This window comes from Urocampus carinirostris, chromosome 7 (assembly GCF_059441175.1).
Source record: "Urocampus carinirostris isolate Australia breed hairy pipefish chromosome 7, RoL_Ucar_1.0, whole genome shotgun sequence".
In the NCBI taxonomy this organism is placed as follows: domain Eukaryota; kingdom Metazoa; phylum Chordata; class Actinopteri; order Syngnathiformes; family Syngnathidae; genus Urocampus; species Urocampus carinirostris.
Window position 1 is genome coordinate 15,704,974 of NC_142355.1, and position 20,510 is coordinate 15,725,483.

The 20,510-nt window shown below is 37.7% G+C and overlaps 2 protein-coding genes and 1 pseudogene across 4 annotated transcripts; 2 read left to right on the top strand and 1 right to left on the bottom strand.

Moving 5' to 3' along the window:
• Window positions 1–210: 210 nt before the first annotated feature.
• On the top strand, window positions 211–5,787 carry LOC148362456 (ADP-ribosylation factor 5). The gene is made up of 6 exons (XM_088339890.1): window positions 211–412; window positions 935–1,015; window positions 2,024–2,133; window positions 3,840–3,911; window positions 4,030–4,155; window positions 4,231–5,787. The coding sequence occupies exons 1-6, from the start codon at window positions 346–348 to the stop codon at window positions 4,312–4,314; spliced, it is 540 nt and encodes a 179-aa protein (XP_088196016.1). The 5' UTR covers window positions 211–345; the 3' UTR covers window positions 4,315–5,787.
• A 1,480-nt stretch (window positions 5,788–7,267) lies between these two features.
• Window positions 7,268–20,414, top strand: LOC148362457 (protein tyrosine phosphatase domain-containing protein 1). Of its 3 annotated transcripts, XM_088339884.1 has the most exons (13): window positions 7,268–8,352; window positions 8,503–8,708; window positions 8,782–8,862; window positions 8,942–9,060; window positions 11,704–11,841; window positions 11,913–12,184; window positions 12,325–12,618; window positions 14,510–14,713; window positions 14,773–14,889; window positions 14,950–15,051; window positions 15,134–15,214; window positions 16,014–16,124; window positions 16,185–20,414. In XM_088339884.1, the coding sequence occupies exons 2-13, from the start codon at window positions 8,530–8,532 to the stop codon at window positions 16,305–16,307; spliced, it is 1,821 nt and encodes a 606-aa protein (XP_088196010.1). In that variant the 5' UTR covers window positions 7,268–8,352; window positions 8,503–8,529; the 3' UTR covers window positions 16,308–20,414. The 3 variants fall into 3 exon arrangements, with proteins under 3 accessions (XP_088196010.1, XP_088196009.1, XP_088196011.1); XM_088339883.1 differs by having other exon boundaries at window positions 7,268–8,708; XM_088339885.1 differs by having other exon boundaries at window positions 7,268–8,708; window positions 16,020–16,124.
• On the bottom strand, window positions 11,050–11,220 carry LOC148362458 (U2 spliceosomal RNA; annotated as a pseudogene).
• Window positions 20,415–20,510: the final 96 nt, after the last annotated feature.

Sequence of the window (20,510 nt, forward strand, 5' to 3'; positions counted from 1 at the left end):
ATCCAAAAGTAATTGAAAATAATCCAGTTAAAGTAACCCTTCCCAACCCTGGAGTTTGTCTTGCTGTCGGTCACCCCTCTCGAAGGATATGACCAGGGTAGATATAGATATTTGTGCGTGTCACACATACTCCAGTCCAGATAGCGGCAGTGAAATACTCTGAAATATTGACAGCCGCAAACTAACATATTCGAAAAAGACAGCGGTGACGTCACGCGTTCCACGTTGGCCCGGACGTGGCAGTCGCTCCGTAGTGTTGCGAAGAAGCAAACCGAAAAGCTGCGACGAATTCGCCGCTTTTGAAAGCTTTGGCTATCCGTAAACAAATTAAACAAGCTAACAGCGATGGGGCTCACCATATCTTCTATTTTCAGTCGACTTTTTGGCAAAAAACAAATGAGAATTTTAATGGGTGAGTAGAAAAAGCCCTCCGTCGAATGTTAGCTTATCCACTAGCTGAAGTAATCTAAGAGAATCTTAAAATATTTGATTTCAAGTTGTGTCAAATAATGTGAATTTGCTTTAGCATTTTATAAATTATAATAGGGAAATTCATCAAATGACTGTATAAATGTTGTTTTCGAAGTCACTCTGATTGACTGTTTTGTCAAGGAAGTAAGCTAATTTTAAATCCCTTGGAATTTAGATATCTGATCAATTGTATTGTATCCTTTTGGCCAACACAATTCACATTCTCTAACCAATTAAACATTTTTTTTTTTGTAAAAATGTCTTCCTGGCATTGTTTCATGATGCGTTCACGCCCTTCCAGACTGCTTCATTTTTGCTTTTTACAGAAAGCCGATCTCTTTCCTGTTGACTGTAGCAACCAGCACGATTTGCTAGCTGGGCTTGTCGGATTATGTAACTACTCAAGTGTAGCTGTTATTCAGCCGTCGTAACCACTGTTCCATTTATCAACTATCCCCCATAGTTGGACTGGACGCTGCTGGGAAAACTACTATCCTATACAAGTTGAAGCTGGGTGAAATTGTAACAACCATTCCAACTATAGGTAGGAACCTATTTCCTTCGCCAGGGCCATCTCCACCCTAAACAAGCGCACACAAGAGTATTTCTATCTTAATCACTTGTTTGGAACTGTGTTTCTGCTTTCACAATTGTTGTGATGTAATTAAAGTCTCCAAGCACTACTTTATAATTCATTTTTCCTAATTATCCTGACATTTTAGATTCTATTTTTGTCTTTTAAGTCTCTTTTACATCTTTATCCTAGTGTGCCATGTCTTATTGCTTTAAAAATTCGAACTACGGACGCTGCCACGAACGAGTTAGGTTCTGGACGATCGTTAGTAAGTTGGATTTGTTCGTAAATTGCTTCAGTGCTATATTTTGTATGTTTAAGGTTTATATAAATCTGTTTAATGTTTTTATAAGTAACTTGTATTGTTTTGCACTAAAAATAAACCTTAAATAAAATTATCTGCTCTACAAAAATAAGGTGAGGTTTAACTCACTTTTGGTAGATGGCGCTTCAAGAGGTCCTCCTCCACGGTAGAGAGTGGACGAAAAAAAAGATCCAACTATTTTCTCAACCGGATCAAGCTTTCTTATTCCACTTTCGTTTCAAAGGAAACGGCTCGGCTCTTCTTTACACTTTACAACAACCACATTGAATGGATGCACGAGATATTAAACAATAAAAATGGAAAACTTCTTAGCACACTAGTAATACAGTACACGTTGTTATGATTACACACGAACCAGGAAATAGAAAACAGATTTTTTTCTTCTGTGTGGATGCCGGGTGACCTCTCACAGCGCAACACGGCGGAAAGAAGTACTAAAGTACTGTCCACTACTCGGAAAAAGGTGCACACAATACAAAATCTAACTTACAGCGGAAAAAAATGTTTTGCGTTAGTCAAATGGTCGTAAGTAGGGGAGCGTCTGTACATTGTTATCAAAGATTATAAAGACAATTCTAATTCTAATCATACAACGTTTTAGCAGTTGCATCATTGTTGTTCCAAGGACTGACATTTTTTTCTCTTGGTTTTAGGTTTCAATGTTGAGACAGTAGAGTACAAGAACATCAGTTTTACTGTGTGGGATGTGGGTGGTCAGGATAAGATCAGACCCCTGTGGCGACATTATTTCCAGAACACACAGGTATGAGAATCACTGTATAACTTTAATGTCCAAGGGCATCGGGCCTAATAAAAAATTGGACTTCACGCGAAGGGCCAGACTGATTGAATGTTGAAAACTTTAAAACGACTCATGGCTGTCTGATGAACCTTACTGAACCTACTAAAAACTAAACATAGTCCAATTTGATGACATGAATAAAGTAATATTTTCATTTTGGCTCTGTCAGTATTTTGAATTGTCATCAAGCACAAAAGACAATTTTACTTACTATCCATAACATTAAATAAAAAAACGTGTATTGGCTAAATTTACTGCAAGGTAAACGTGATTGACATTTTCTGTCATTCCCTCAATTGAAATATCTATTTCAATATCAATAAATTGAAATAAAAGAAATGCAACAAATCTATTAGCCAAACAACTGCAGATTCTTCAAGGAAAAGTAACGTGCAGCAAAAAAAAATATATAGCGATTCCTGGTGTATGGTATAATAATAAATCAATATCATCTTGGTTTTTGGAAAACCTTCTGCAGTGCTTGATGTGGCCTGACGGCCATGAATTTGACATGTGCCGTAGATTTTTGTTGTTAATGCTAAATGATTAAAGATGAAAAGGTAGTTTCCAACCCTCCAAATGGCAAATGCTCTTTGTTTGGAATGTTTTGGGGTGAATTTTGGTTGTAAATCCTCTGTATTACATTAATGTCAGATCAAACATAACAATAAGTTCAATTCAAAACTCAGTGTTAACATAAATGTCTAAATACAATACTGGTATGCATTCAGGAAATGCTTTAATGTGATGGTTGGTAATCTTTCCCCACAATATTTTTCCCTTCACAGGTTTGGTGTATGTACACACAAATAGGTAGCTGTCTATATTTAAATGTGGACGTCACTTCCTAATCCGTCAAAGTTTCTATATTGAGCATCATATCAATCTGGCAGCACTAATTGTCAGCAATGCTTAACAATATTTAACAATTACTTTTAAGAAAGGAAAAAGAAACAGTGAGCAAAATCACATTCATGTTGCACTAAGGTTGTTTCAATTTTTGGGCCCTGCAATCAATACTGGTACTGAAGTGAATTAAACATGTTTTTAATTTTAAAACTTTTTTGATTTTAATAATAGATGGTATTTAAAACTGTTCACTTTAATGGTTATTTACCATTCAGTATACGTGACCAAAAAGTAGAACATCGTGAATATAAAAAAATAAGAGTGGAACGATTAAAAAATAAGTAGAGCTCCTACATAAAAAGTAGTCACTGTTTATTGTACAATTTTGAATAACCCGCAAAATTATTTTCACGACTCCTTGACAACTTTACACACATCCGTTTTAACTTGTCATTGCTCAAGTAGCCACACTTTATGGTTGGCTTAGGGACCCAAAAATTAATACAAACATACATTTTTGTAAACTGACCTGTCACCACATTTTGGTAAACAGTGATGAGCAAAACATCAAAAAGTACACACCTGAGTGTTTTTACCTTTACAGCACATTTGGGTGAATTTGCTAAGTGAGAAAGACCAAACGTTCCACTTGCCTTGATGTCTTCATTATTGTCTTGCCATTGTTTTAACTTCATTTAAAAAGCCCAGGTCATTTACTAAAAAAATCTCTTCATTTATAGAAATGGTTGATAATGTCAACATATTGTCCTGATGTAGTCAATGATAAACTTATCATAAACTTTGCTTGTGTCTTGCAGGGCCTCATCTTTGTTGTTGACAGCAATGATCGAGAAAGAGTAGCTGAAGCTGCCGATGAACTATCAAAGATGGTGCGTATTGTTTGTGGAAAAAAAACAAGACCGCGTGCAGACGATTATTAATAATGTGTGGGGAAAAAATAGCGGACAATGCTTGAAGGTGCTAGGTCTTTGATGTATGTGCTTTCAGTTGGACGAGAAGGAGTTGCAAGATGTTGTGTTGTTGGTGTTTGCCAACAAACAGGACCTCCCCAACGCCCTGCCAATCAGCGAGGTCACAGAGAGACTCGGTCTCAACAAGCTGAGGAGCAAAGAAGTGAGTCATCTAGTAATTGTAAAAAAAAAATCTTAGCTGCATAAACATCAATTTTATTGTCCTTGCGTTTTGCAGTGGCACATTCAGGCGACCTGCGCCACACAAGGCACCGGCTTATATGAAGGACTGGACTGGCTGTCTGCAGAATTGTCCAAGTAGATGTGACTCAAACGGGCAAATGAAAGTGTGAACTTTAACACGGACATTTAACGTTTGGTACTCCAGCTGCAAAGGATGTGGCTGGTGGCCAGTACATATTTTTTCTTTTTTTTTTTCTTTTTTTTTTTTTTTTTTTTTTTAATTTTGATATGGGTAGAGGTGGGTGGGGGTGTCAGACTCCTTTCATTCCGTTGTATGACCAATAATCTTTGACTCGATAGGAATTATTATGAAAACGATGCAGTTAAACCCCCTTGATACCTATTTTTCACGACCATAAGATGCACTTAAGGACGGTTCCAAATACGCATGTCATTTTTGCGTTTAGCACACGCACAAGGTACACCTGGCAATAGGGTGCAGGTTTCCTGAAAATTCATGCACAAACACTTCATGCTGGGTTCCCCTTGTTTTCCTTTACATCACACAGAAAACCATTTTGACTCATTGTGTCCGTTACTACATACCATAAACTCTCGCTCAAATATACAACACACATGTGTGCATATAACAAATACAGCAACAGGCCAAGGCTTCCTCCTTAAGTGCCAACACTTCACCCTCTAACTCATGGTGTCATCTACTACGTCCACCTTACACCAACAACACACATTCACAAGCATGTGTAGAAGAACACATTTGTATTTAAAATTAGAGCTGAGCGAAACTGAGTTTAGTTGGGTTTTATCCGACAAAAACTTGAGTTTGGTTGTGCTTTATAAAGTATCGATGACGAAGTTTTAACACTTAGACAAACAACACTGAGAAAACAAGCACACAAATAGAGTGAACAAACAGTTTTTAATGTTAATCATCCAATCAAACCCATCGAAGTTCTCATCCTCTGTTTTAGAATTGAACGGCTGAGCTAAATCAAACGTCCCGGGTTCATTTTGTCCACTGGCAGTCATTTTCTGTGTCCTTGGTAATGAGGCTGGCTTTTGCAAAGGCTCGCACAAGAGTACGAGCAGACAGATTAGTGCAAGCAGCAACAACCCATATCTCAAATTGTGGCATAACTCGCCGGGGGCTGCTTTTTGCTCTTACCTAAACAACGGTCTCCTTCGATCATCCATCGCTCCAACTTCTTCCTTAGATGGGTAGGTTTACACCGGTTTCCAGTGGTTGGAGTTCCTTTTTTAGGCCTCCCAGAATGACATCAAGTTCCAAACTACTTTGCTCCACTCGTTTTTTCACATGGCCTGTGACATGGGCACGCATAGAGTCACAGATTGACAGAGAAGGTGTTATGCATATGTAAGAGAAATACCTAGTCTCCTCAAATACAACCCTGTAAGCCAATCTTTCATTAATAAGTGCAACCCCATTAACAAGTGAGGCAATTAGCCTTAATGTGCCATCTAAAGGTTCACTGTTTCATTCAGCTGTATTCATCGCAAAGGAGTCCTAAAGAATCATTATTACCTGTTTAAAACTTGTTTGAATCTTTTAATAAAGACATCAATGCACACACATAGTTTCACAAACCACTATTTATTGTTTTAAAAGAAAACTGGAATGCAGTGGAAGTTAACCGACTTTGTCTTTTGGACAAAACTTCTTCAGCCTTTGGAAACACGCTCATATAGAACTGAGCGTTTAGGGGAATAAAGAAATTATTTTGCAAGCTTGTAAATATGGTGATATAAAGCTTTGCTTTTGCTCCGGTAAATCAGGGGATCTTGTTCCCTTTCGATATTATTTCCAGCCATTTACCAATGTACTTCCACTTATGCCGAAATGGCATATTTTCGTGATCTCACGGCGTCATTAAACAATTTTTTACACGGGTATCTATTTGAGATGAAATGCACGGTAAAAGACTGCAAGATACAATGAAAAATATTTTTGTCATGGCATCACTGGTGCTAAGGAATGTGGCACAATCCCCCAAAAGGCAAAGGCTGTTCTTTTGGGCACATGCTTATAAAACAACCTCATATGTGTCTGAGGCCTGATCAAGGCAATTTTATTGGTCAGTATGGATCAAACGTGGTTTATTTCATTATCTGTATTTAAAGCCGAACGCCTATCCATAGCACACCCTTGCTCACTACCTGTACACATGTGAAATTAAACGTTTTACACACATTTTGTTGCACACACACTAGTAAACACATTGTACTCTTTACCCCTTGGCTCTTATAGCATATATGAATACACACGTATTCTTTTGAATTTATTCAAGGGGTGCCACACATTTTGAAGAAAATGTAATACGTTAATGTGTGCTTCATAGTCGTGAAAATATGGTTTTTCCAGTCTTATAGCGTTAACTTGGGTTTGGTGACATTTTTGGTCAATGGATATGGACCAGGATTGCCGTGGTCAGTGATATGTCTTTTTGCTTCCACCGCATTGCCTCTCGCTGAATGGATCCAAAAATGGAACACTGTGCCTTGCAGACTTGATTTTTGCTTAAACCCTTCAAAAATAATTTTGTGACTTTAATTTTTTCCAATGGCTTTGTAAGTGCAGCTTTGTCGCTACTGGTTTACTCATATAGTTTAAAAAATAAACTAAAATCTGCATTTGTATCAAACCATTGTTGAACCCCAAAATTAAGTTGTGTACTCATTCCGAAAAATGTTTGCATGACACTATAGCTTTTGTTTTGTTTCTTCTTTTTGCTGGCTAGCAAATGCATTATATTTATCACTATAAACTTATATACTTAATTATTTTTTTCCTTTTTCGAATAAAAGCAAACAGCGTGTACATTAAGGTCAATCACAAATTCGCCATTGTTAATACAAACATTTGCTTTAACGTGTTTTAAAACAGGTTAACAATAAAGATTTCAACATTCTTAGGGTCACTTTCTGAACTGCTTATTTCTGCCATGGTTTTAGCCAGGGTCAAGTGGATGCCAGCCCCCAAAATACATTCACCGTAAATCCTGGATTATGAGCCGATACTTTTTTGCCTTATTTTAAACTCTTAATTCGGTGCAGCTTCTTTTACATTTTTCAAGGCGGCACCAAGGCGACTGCGAGCTGCTCTTTTCCACAACGCATGTGCTCTTAATAAAAAAAAACAGCGGTGACGTCCGGAAACATTTATGATGCCCTAAAAGAAATTATCCATGTTTTTGCCAACATCAATCATATAAAAAATAACAGGAGAGTTGGCAGTAATGAATTCAATACTGTTATTACAACATATTTACAATATTTCAACTTTTTCACCCAAAAGCGAAGTCCTCAATTCATACATCCAAATTGAACAGTAGTGGAAGTTATCAATAAGGCAACGCTTCTCGTTCCTGATTATCGGCGTCAAAGTCAAGTGGCTTAATATTCCATTAATCCTCGAGGAGCAATAACAAGTGAATATAATTGGGTTCACTACTGCTGCAACCACTAATGACGACACAAACAGACATGTCTGTGTTGCGATCTGGCACTATTTTCTACTGTATGGTTTCCCTGGTGCTGTCGTTTTAAAATATAGGGCTCACATATTCCGAATCCCTCATTCGGGTTCTCTTTCAGACCAATAATAAATACTCGCCTGTGTTAGTAATTGCCATCTTGTATTGCCAGATGATCCGAAAACATGACGTAAACAGTTCAGGGCAGATCTGAAAACTGCATCTGATAATTGCATCAGGTGTGCCCCAGGCTTAAAATGTAAGAAATTTACTCGATTTAGTTCATTACTATGGCTGTTCAAGTCTGTGGCCCAAAATCTGGTTCAGCTTGTACAAAGAATAAATTGAGTTTCTTAAATTTGAAAATACAGCTTTTAACTCAATGCATTCTGTAGTCCGGTATTAATGGTAGCATTTTGTTCTGCATTTTTTAAGAAAAACTTAAGGGTTAATTTTAATGCATGTTTATAGATACAAAAGTGGGCTTTACAATTAGCTTGGGACTATAAACAAAACCATTCATGAAGCTTTTGGCAAGCGAAATACAAAAAGGACGTGGAAGCACAGCATGTGTGTGTATAAGCACTATTTAATTGGTGTAATGCATTTATGACAGCTAATCCGGTCTACAACAGATGGGTCAGATCTGTATGCCTGCATAATGGGTGTGTAGTGAACAGGAGTTTTTCAATCGACTAGTTTATTACTCTCTACTCTAAATACGATTGATGGAAATAATAGCGCCTCTATTCATCACATTTACAGAGGTAAGTGTTGAGTGATCTCGACTAACCAGACTCTTTGACCTAGGGCAGGCTGAAGTTAGCTGAAGCTATTATAGAATGCAGTGCCATGTTCCAGTTCCACGACCCGCTTACTCCCAGGCACGGGAAAACCTGGTCAAGGCGATTCCGCCTAAGTTTCTCTGTCTGTTGGCCTGCGGTGGAGTAGACTGCCGCTATGAAGGACCAGAGTGCTGGAAAGCAGGCCAGCAGGTCATACGTGGCATTTTTTCATCATGGTAATACGAAACGATTGTTTCTTTAGCAGGAACATTTGGATTTAATTGTGACTTAATCTCGCTGAACTCGCAGGGTGACTGATGACATCATTGCCATGGCACGCCCGTCCAAATGCTTGATTGAGAAGTATAGCATTGTTGAACAATTTCAACGGTACAACCTGGAGTTTGGATAATGTACAGACTGGTGTCAGGTGGCATTTTATTCTTCTCACTTGCAACTTCTAACCTAGATTAAACATTAGATCCATCATAAACATGCAAATGCCAGGTGAGCATGCACACTGTGGACCCCTCCTTGATGCAGAAAGTGGCTTCACATACTCGCCGCAGACCTTTATGGAGAATGACAGTAAGATGTACAAAGAACTAGTTTGTTAGTACTGCTTGTCTAAAATAATGATTTTGCACACACATTTTTGGAAGCTGGTTATTTGGTTTAGAATTTGTTTTCATATTTTTTTAACAACAGTTATTTTTTTCTTCTGCAAATACCCTTGACCAGTGCACTTACCCCTTTTTGGTTGGGGATATATAAAGAAATATTGTAATAATTATCTGATTTAATGACTTTTATGGTGGCATACTTGAACTTGTTGAAAATGTATATGTATAAATATATTAAATACAGTTTCTATGTATATAATACTATGTTAAGTTTTTATTAATTAAGGTTGTTTTCTAAATAAAATAAAACTTAAAATGGAAAAAAATCGTTTTAAGAGTTCATTTTTGTATATCTGCCATGAGATAAATTTGCTCATTTAAAGTATCTTATTTTTCTTTAAAACTAGTTTCCATAATTTTAGTTAAAAAATGCAGATTTACTTTTACTCATTCTAAGATTTTTCTTCAAGAATCAAAATTATATATATATATATATATAATTCAACAGGACTACTCATCACGTTTGAGTGTGCTGTGTGTGTGTGGAATGAATGAGACGGCTGAGAGAGAGCGGTGCGACCGGACTTTGCAAATGTAAACAAAGCCAATGAGAATGTGGAAAAGAGGAATAAGTTCAAACTAATTGACACTGCACTTCAATATTGTCCCCTGTTGTGTGCAAGATAACACTTTAATCCTGCAAAGTAATCCACAATATAGGCCTACCTGTAATTGTATGTCTTTTTTCTGTATCTGTAACGTAATACGATTACTTTTTTTATCCTGAATACGCTGTTGCGTGGATTCTGTTACTCCCCAAGCCTTGAAATAATTGTGTAATTATCCCTTATTTACTTGATTGTCCGACCATGCATCCTACAAGGTTTGGGGAGTTTATCTAATATTTCAAAATGAATGTTCCCCAAAATAATTTTAAAATCTTACATTTAAAATTAACTGGTGTGAAGCGGTCAGGGAGAGCCGATACTGCGTCCTTCCTTCCTAATGCATACCTGATCAGTGGCTACCACTGTTTATTGGTCTATTCAAAATCTGCATTGTTTATATTTTGAGTTTAGGGTGAACTGAAACTTCATTTAGGGGAGACTTCTTAAACAGAAAGATACAAAGTGTTAAAACCGTACCCAGTAGACTACTGGGTATATTTGTAACACTGCTCGTCGATTGATGATTCGAAATAAGCTTCAGATAGTCTAGTATCTGTAGAACTCTTTACCTAATAGAAATGTAACAGGAGGAGCATAGAACAGAACAAAGTGCTTGTATCTTACCTATCATTTTGTATTGATAAGCAGTTGAGGTAATGTACAAGCCAGTGACTGGGGTGAAGCCATTGTGGGCAAATAACTTGCAATGAAAACAATTTTCCACACTTTTAATCAATTAAACTCTCTTCCATTTGGTCAAACCTTGAATGTTACAACCTTCCCATATTACAACTCTACCTGGTCTTCCCTAGATGTCTTTGAGCAAAGGGGTAAACTGTAATAAATATTAGTCATGGTGTCAATAGAGTTAACTGCTCTGCAATGAACGGACATTGCCAAGAAAGTAAAGTATTAAATACGAAAGACTCATTAAAAAGCATGGAACAAAAGCAACAGTGAATGGAACGTTTGGTCTCCCCTGCCACATACACAGTAGAAATTGATATGAAACTACTCACACAAGAGTTAAGCTGAGTGTTTTTCAGTTATAGAGGAATAAAACATTTTCATTCAAGTTCCAGTTCTTGGAGTGTTCTTTGTACCAAGTTGTCTTTTGGATACTAAGGGGGGGGGGGTTAAGGGTTATTGTTCTATCTTCGTTATTCATTATCCATTATCCGTTATCGGTCAGTTCATAATACGCTACAAAGCCTAGGAGCCAGGACACTTACTCTCAGCCAAAAGGCCAAGCTAAGGTCCTAGCCCTAAAGCATTGCTGCGATCATTGCGAATGCACCGTTCCCGGAAGTACTGCAATACCGGGCCGATGCGTGGAGTGGACAGAGCAAGCTCTTATTCCATCTCCGGATTGCAAAAAAATCCAGATTGATTTGAGTAAACCAGAAGCTGCACTCGCTTCGAACAGATACAATGACTTTTCTTCTTCCGCATGCTTTTTTAAACACTTGGGTTCTGAGACGACACTGGTAAATAAGCACTGAAGTTGAGCAGTTTAGTTGAGGTGTTTATTCAGAATATTCCAATCAACACAGATGTTTGTTTAGTAAGTGTGCTATCAAAATGGCTGATAATGAATTTTATACTAGGCTATGTCAAAAACAAAACTTAAAACATTGTGGAAAAACCCTGAATCACACCAGCCGTTTCTCATTGCCAGTTCTGACAATTACTGATAAGACTCAAGGTCGTCTACTTAACTCAGATAAATTAATTATTATGAAGTGAATTAGTTAGAATGAAATGAGTGCCAGAGTTATAAATGACTGAAATGATAAAAATAAGTTATAAATGAAGAAATCAAACAATCATGACTATGTATGTACTGACATATTTCACTATTGCAAAAATTCAAATGATTGAATGTTTCTCCTCCCTGTATCACCCAAAGCATTTGAACTACGCGTGTGTTGATTTTGCAGTATACTTTTACAACTTTGGCATGCCAGACTTCGGTGTGTCTTCACTGGTCAGCATAATTGATGGGGTAAAAGTGCTGGCCTTTGCAGTGAAGGAAGGAAGAGTCGCTGTCCACTGCCATGCAGGCCTCGGCAGAACAGGTACAGGTTCACATTGAGAGCGTATCAGCCAGCGTGACATGCCGCACTAAACCCGAAACGGTGCTCCGCAGGTGTCCTGATAGCTTGCTATTTGATCTACACGTTACGTATTAGTCCCAGCGAAGCTGTGCATTATGTTCGCATCAAGAGGCCCCGGTCCATCCAAACTCGGGCGCAGATCAGCCAGGTTTTTGACTTTGCCCGACTTATAAGCACACAACTGGTTAAGTACCCAGACCTCGGCCTGCGACACGGAGCCCCTGTCACCCTGCAGCACTACCTCAACCGCCAGGCACTCCTTTTGCATGGCCAAGAAGCCCGCAGGCTTAGAAACATCCCCAAGGTCAGGAGTAAAGCAAAACGTCAATAGCAGACAATGGAGTTTATTGTCAATTTTTGTCAAAAACGCCGACTAATTGTTGCAGCCCTTGTTGCTAACTGTATGGCTTCCCTGATCCCACTCCCTACTTGCCACCTCATCAGGTGGTGTATCTCTTGTGTTTGCACCTCTCCCACATGTCCATGGGCCTACCCGCATCTCTGGAGATAAATGCTGAACTGGAGAAGAGATCAGCACTGAGGATCTTGAACAGAGTGGTGAGAGAGACTCTGGTGTCCAAACAGTTCCTGCCCTTGTTTACGGAAAATCACAACATGGCTCGGGTGGGATCGGGCTCCATGTCCTCTTGGGATGAGCAGCTGGGATTTTTGGAGAGAAAGAACAATTCGCTTCTGGACAAGCGTAGCTACAGTGATTCTGATCTGAGCCAAATGAAGGTAATTTAAGATGATTTTTACAAACTTAAATTTGCAGAGCCCTATACACCATCCTAAAAGTGTTCTGTTTAGTGACAACCCTGGCGACTTTGGGAATTCAACCAAGATGGATAAGTGTGAAACAAAACTGTGAAAAATATATCTTCTTGTTACTTATTTGGTAATTTTGTTGTTGGTTACAGCTAAATGTTATTACATCACTTTTCATTGCACTATTTTTGATTGCACTATAAACTCCAAGTACTGTATTATTTGACTACTTTTCTCTTTTAAGTCTTTATTACATGTTTGTCCTAGACGCCTATGTCTAATCTAATTGTAAACAATGTAAACTACCTTGTTATCAAGACAATTCCATTGATTTTGAATACTACACTACAAGACAATTGATAAAAATGCAATAGAAGTGCAAAGACAATTTTGCAGGGAGTTTAACAAGGAACCACCGCCTCTCCCCCCCATGCATTGTCACTATTCGCTACTGGTAACACACAAGCAAATATTGCACATATAAGCCAATTTCTGTATTTCATTTCATAGTTGTAAAATCGGATTAAATGTGAGTATACATGGTAAAGTCAGCTTTCTTATACTTTGTGCTTGAGAAGATGTTCTTGATGACTATATCCAGTTTTACTGTGTAGGTAAATATTAACATACCCACACTTCAGTAAATGTTGGCGGCTCAAGGGTTGTATGTCAAATGAAGTCAAGTCACATTTATATGTATAGCCCGTAATCACAAGATTTCTCAAAGGATTCACAGGATTACAATTACACCTTCGCCTGGTTTTAAACCAACATGCGGTTAGGAAGAACTCAAAACCTCAGCATGAGGAAAAAGAAACCTTGAGAAGGGGCCTCACAAGTGGTAATCCCACTTCCAGGATGACCAGGGTGCAATCGATTTAGCATTGGGTAACAGTACACAAAACATAGGGAACATCAATAAAAGAAAACAATAGGTAATATGTTGAAATTTGTCCAGAAAGTGCATGACAGCTACGACGTCTCAACCCTGTATGTATCAATGTAAGTGATGTTGGAGTATAAATCAATCCAAGAACACTAGATCAAGACCTGCATTTATTAAGCAGCGGGATGATGTGGTAACGCACCATAAAATAATGACAGTAGAGTTATTTATTTTCCCTTTTTTTTACGTTACAGCACTTGTTTTGGGGATAAGTAATTGTGTTCTAAGAACGCGTTCCTCTTAAACGTGTTGTGCCAACTCGGGCTTTAAGCAACACTGATTATCTTTATTACATGACACCAACTCTCAAAGTGGCCACTGTCGAATCCGGAATAAAGATAAATGATATTGTTACTTGAAACAATGTTTGGATGCGTAAATGTCAATATTATATTATAATATTGTTTCAGATTCTTTAAAGGGACAGTGTGTAATATTTAGTGCACGCCAATGATACAAAAATACTTTCATTTTGTAAAAAAAAAAAAAAAACATTGATTTGAATAGGGAAAATTACTTGAACTATCATACCAATGTTAGTTTTTCTAAAAAAGAATTAAAGATCGAGAAATTTGTATTTCTTTTACACAGTGGAATCCAAAGTTATGTTGCTGCCATGCTGTGCTCTGTGGCACTGGCCCTCGCGTACACCAGATAACACAATGCCATCTAGTGGTCAAATATTACACACTGGGGCTTTAAGGTTGACTTTAGCTTTAGATGTGAATGTATGAGGAAAACTGACTTGAGGGTCAGTCACACCTAATAATGTGCGCTATTATTTTTGGGAACATTTTTTGTAGTTTTTATAGAAAATGCGTATTTTGTAATTTGCTATAAACTGGCATAATAAACAATTTAAAAAAATTGTATTCGGTAGCACCGTTAATGCCTTTTTATTATCTTCCCTTGTAGGATCTAGAAATGATTTCTTGTTGTGAATGGGATGTGATGGGACCCAAATTAAGACCACTGACCTCCAAAATGGCCCCACTTTCACCACACCTGATCAGGAACCACTCACGTCCTCGCAGAAAACAATCAGACAGCAACTGTTATACGAAGTTCAAACATGGGGTCAAAAAAGATCGATTAATGTACTACAACTCTAACATTGAGGTACATGACATTTTCCACGATGAAATGTGTGAATATTCTGATTTTCTATTGTTCCACAGTTGTGCAGGAGCACAAATGATGTGCGACCAACTTCAGTGGCTCGGGCCATTGCCAAGGCAATGGCGGACCAAGGACCACCAGACGAAACAGTTTTACAGCGCTCATTTCTTCTACAGGTGTGAATCCCACATGAGCATGTCGTCATTCAGTATGTCAGACATTTACCCTCCAAACAGGAGGAGCTGAACAGCAGTGAATGCGGATGGGCTCTCTTGGTGACTGAGACAGATCCACAGGTTCTTGCATGTCTGCTGTGGACTTGGCTGGAGAAGTTAAAAGTCAGTCGGTAGACTTCAGGCAAAACACATTCATGAGAATTAATTCTGCTCCAACCAACAGAATTGATCCATCTTTACACAGGAGCCTGTTCTTGGTGCAGAGGATATCGTAAGATTAAGTTGTGCTGGACGCAACAACAACTCATTTGGTGTGCTCAAGAAGGTATTTAAAAAAATACCTTACTTCTGTCTCAATTACAGGAAATAACACACACATTAAACTATCAATTTAATTGTCTTTTAAAGGGGTATTGCCTAAAAGAATGGTTGTTTTTGCAGACCTGTTTGTGAGGCGGGATACTTTTTCTCTGAGGTATCGGCAAATGTTGCACTTAAAAAAATACCATTGTATTGTGTATTTAGTGAATTTATTGGAAGACTTTGTATTACTTAGCCTGGGCAGATCAGGGACAAAACAGTCACCTGGAATGTAATCCGTGTAATTTATGAGTACCTTAAAGAAAAATGTGTGATTTAAGTGGAACTGATGTCTGACTAATGCATTTTGAAGGACAGACTTTTCTTCCTTTTCATGTTTGTCAAATATCTGGTTTGCGAGACGAAAGAGTAAAATAAACACTGGAGTGAAGCAGTTCAGTTGATGTTTTAATGACAACAAAGACAAATAATACCGAATATTCTGGGCTTGTGAGTAAATATAAGGGTAAGACAAAAACAAAGCCTAAATCAGTGAAAAACTACCAAAATCCCAGCTTCACCCCAGGCCTTTGTTCAGACTGAATCCTGCTGGGGGTCTTATAAGACTCAAGGCCTCCCCAGCAGTAAATTGGAACATTTCTTAGAAGAAACTAATACGATGAATATAAGCGTGTATGTATATATATATATATATATATATATATATATGCATATATATGCATTGACACATTCCAATATTACAACTATTTCCAAATCTTCAATTTCTTGGCATAAGGTTTCCTGTAACTATTTTATCCTTTCAGTCACAGAGGGACACAATCTATTGTCTGGTGAGCTGTGTCCACATGGTAACCAACTTGTGTCCACATAGAGAAGAGGCCGTGATTCAACGCTTGGCAAGAGCCTTGACAAAGGTAAGATAATAAATAATCCAATTATCTTCCTTACTTATGTTTGTTCTTTTGACTCAACAGCGGCCTCAAGAGGACATTATAAAGCTTGCAACTTTGTTCAATCTCTTGAAGGCCCATTTGAGGAAGAGCTTTCACAACAACAGTTATAATAGGAGAGCCAACAGCTGGGGCACTTCATTTTGAACTAACTGAATTAATCATTCTGGCATGCAAGGTTTTTTTTACTAGTTTCATTTGCTTTTACTATATATTCTTTAAACACAAACATCTCGTTTAAATGTGATGACTTAAGTGTATTTCTGACCCAGAATTCTTGTCATATATTATCTACAGTGGATTTAATTACCTTGTTTTAGTGATTACTATTGCATGTTCTGAATTACATTTGATTCTCTGTTAAGGGAATTGTGTCTCCATTTTCGCTCAGAGTAATAATGTGCTTTATTGGTTAGGTAACTGCACAGATAAACCACAAGATTTAGATTGGCTCTACATTGTCATACATTTTCAAATTGTAACAGTTAAATTAGGGATTGGCGAATAAAGGGGCACTCGGGCAAGAAAATGCAAAAATTAGGTTGCCGTTTATTAGGAAGACGCAAGTCACATCTGCCAATTAACAACGTAGAAGTTGAATGCATGAAATGTCAAGATTAAAACTTAAAATTGTATTAGGATAAAGAAAAGTACACACTCTTAGTCGGGGATTAGGTTTTTGATAGCCCTTCCATCGGAGGCGCGTTCCACCTGAGCTTTCTCCCAGATCTGCTTCCAATATCGACTGAGAGAGGAATCACACACCCCCATTGGCTACCGGCTCATTTTTTGAAAACACAGGCCTATAACAACACATCTAATTGGCTTAAAAGACATGAAATACATGAAACAAAACTGATTGCTTTAGACAGAAATCACATGTTTAAATGAAGCGAATAATGCTGGTTGGTAGATGGCATTAGAAAATAATAAATGAGCAATAAGAAAAGTGAAACTTTGTAAAACAAAAGGTACAATACGTAACTGTGAAGTCAGAGGAGTAGAAAACGGAGGCAATCTTGTGACCAGACTTCCCGGCACTAAAGTGAAGGCCATCTTGATTAATAGTCAGCGGGCCCCAAGAGGATTCTATTGCTGCAAGAATACAAACTGCTCCTGGATATTTTCTTTGGCTTCATTAAGGTACTTTTGAGGATAAAATCATACAAATTCACATTCAAACTATAATCAAACTATAATTTCCCTTACAGGTAACACGTTTTGTACATGCATGAAATTAATATAAACGTTAAAAATGCAAATAGAAAACCGCATGACCCCGTTTATGAGTTAAAAGCAATGAAGAAGGCCCCTAAAGAAGGAATAAAAGCTGCTGCACGTAAATCTCACATTGATAAATCAATGGTGGGATTCTGGAAATGGCAGTTGGGAGAACTGGAGCAATGAAAAAAAGTTAAATAAAAAAGGCTATCAGGGGTAGCAAAAGCAGGTGGCCCAACCTGGAACACGTTCTTGAAGGTTGGGTGAATGCAGAGAGCAGTTGACTGAGGTGTTTCCACTGTGAACATTTCAGGACTTAAATCATACTTGTATCACACATATAATTTATTTTAAAAAAATCATGTATTGTGATTTCAGGATTTTTCTTTTTAGTTTATCTCTCTCACAGTGGACATGCACCTACAATGAACATTTCAGACCCCTCCATGGTTTTTAAGTGGGAGAAATAGCAAAATAGCAGGGTGTTCAAATACTTATTTTCTTCACTGTATATTACACACAGAGATATCTGGCTAAACCACCCAAGACACAGCAAGTGAGCCGGCTTCTAAAAAGGGCTAACTGGGACCGATCGTTGGAAAAACTGATCTAGTTGACAAAAAGTCTGTCGTAAGCACCCCGGCAACCCGGAAACCTACAACGAAAAACAGCCACGGCAACAACATCCATCGAAAGTGATGTTCCGTTTTATTTTTTTTGCTATTGTAACATGAGAATAGTGAAAGTAAGAAGAGGTCTGTTTCAAATACAGTGCGAACGCCAACCCACTCCCACAAAAAGATGAAAAAAGACGAGTTTATCAGTACTATATATGAGCTGATTGAGGCTGTGAACATGACTTTAAGCCAAGAGATGGCGGCAGAGAATAGCAAAATTTCAAGTTGCAGACACCACCTTTGATAATACAGCATATATTTGTAGTATTTTTATACATGTATTTTTACATATGGCAGGATGTATGCTCCATACTTTTCAGCCGGATGAGCAAAGTGTCCTTGCGTCAGGAATTTCAGACGTTTGGTGTATAAAGCCATGACTATCCTAAACTTCAATCTACAGCACTAAGAAACATAATGTTCTGAAATACTGTACCGCCACTATGAATATTCACATTAGTATTATCTATCATTATCCATCCATGCATCCATTATCTGCACCGCTTATCCTCAGTAGGGTCGCGGGGGTGCTGGAGCCCATCCCAGCTATCTTTGGGCAGTGGGCAGGGGACACCCTGAACTGGTTGCCAGCCAATCGCAGGGCACACGGGGACAGACAACTCGCTCGCTCATTCACACCTAGGGACAATTTGGACCGGCCAATTCACCTGAAATGCATGTTTTTGGAATGTGGGAGGAAACCGGAGTGCCCGGAGGAAACCCACGGAAGCACGGGGAGAACAAACAAACTCCACACAGGAAGTCCGGTAGATGGATTTGAACCCATGACCTCAGAACTGTGCCGCACACGCGCTAACCACTGCCCCGCCGTGCTGCTATCTATCATTAACGTATTGTTAATATGTTTTTTTAGTTTGAACAATTTTTATTGACACTTTTTACAGCAAATAAACAATGTGAAGTTTGAACAATTTCTATCGACACTTTTAACAGCAATTAAACATATTCACAATTTAATTATATCATTTTCTAACAATATGAGGTTTGAACATTTTTTGTCGACATTTTTAACAGCAATTAAACACATTCACAATTTCATTATATCATATTCTGGCAATATGAGAACAATTTTTCTCGACAATTTTAACAGCAATTAAACATTCACAATTTCATTATATGGTTCACTATATGGTTTGAGTTTGAGTTTGAACAATTTTTATTGACACTTTTAACAGCAAATAAACAATGTGAGGTTAGAACAATTTTTATCAACACTTTTAACTGCAATTAAACATATTCACATTTTCATTATATCATTTTCTAACAATATAAGGTTTGAACAATTTTTGTCGACATTTTTAACAGCAATTAAACACATTCACAATTTCATTATATCATATTCTAACAATATAAGGTTTTATCGACACTTTTAACAGCAAAATAATAATAATAATAATTTCCTTTGTATTGTGATTCTTTGTAACAATGTACACAGAACGAAATGTCGATAAACCTGACCCGTTGTAGCGAGCCGATGCAGCCGCAGCCAACAGAGGGCGCCGCCATTTTACCAATGTTATAAGTCTTAGGTATGACTCGGCCGAGGCGCGAACCAGCGACCTCCCAGTCTCAAAGCGGGCGCCCTACCATCTAGGCTACTGAGCTGGTACATTCACAATTTCATCATATCATATTCTGGCAATATGAGAACAATTTTTCCTCGACAATTTTAATAGCAATTAAACATATTCACAATTTCATTATATGGTTCACTATACGGTTTGAGTTTGAACAATTTTTATTGACACTTTTAACAGCAAATAAACAATGTGAGGTTATAACAATTTTTATCGAAACTTTTAACAGCAATTAAACACTTTCACAATTTCATTATATCATAATCTAATAATATGAGAACAATTTTTATCGACACTTTTGACAGCAGGGTTGGGTAGGGTTACTTTGACTGGATTACTTTCAATTACCTTTGGGTTACTCCAATACCAAATATGCTAATAAAAGATAAAATAAACTAAATATGAATAAAATGACTAAATTTTGTGCAGGCTTGGGGAGTAACGGAATACATTGAACGGCAAAAAAAATGTTGGCAAGCTGTTTGGATTTATTTTCATTTCGTGTCTGTCGCATTTTATGTTAGTTTTGCCGGAGATCAAAGAGATCAAAGCCAGGAGAGAAAGCTTACCACGTGTTGTGAGTCATCATTTTATTCATATTTAGTTTATTTTGTCTTCTATTAGCATATTTGGTATTGGAGTGATCCAAAAGTAATTGAAAGTAATCAGTTAAAGTAACCCTACCCAACCCTGCAGTTAACCAATGTGTAAAGGGCAATACTATTGTGCAGGGGCACAGCTCTGTCTTCTCCTTTTGCAAACGTTTACCTTTTGAATTTGTTATGCTTGCCCTGAAAGGAAAAGTCCTCTAATTTTGTTCGACTTGTATAATGACAATAAAGGCCATTCATTCA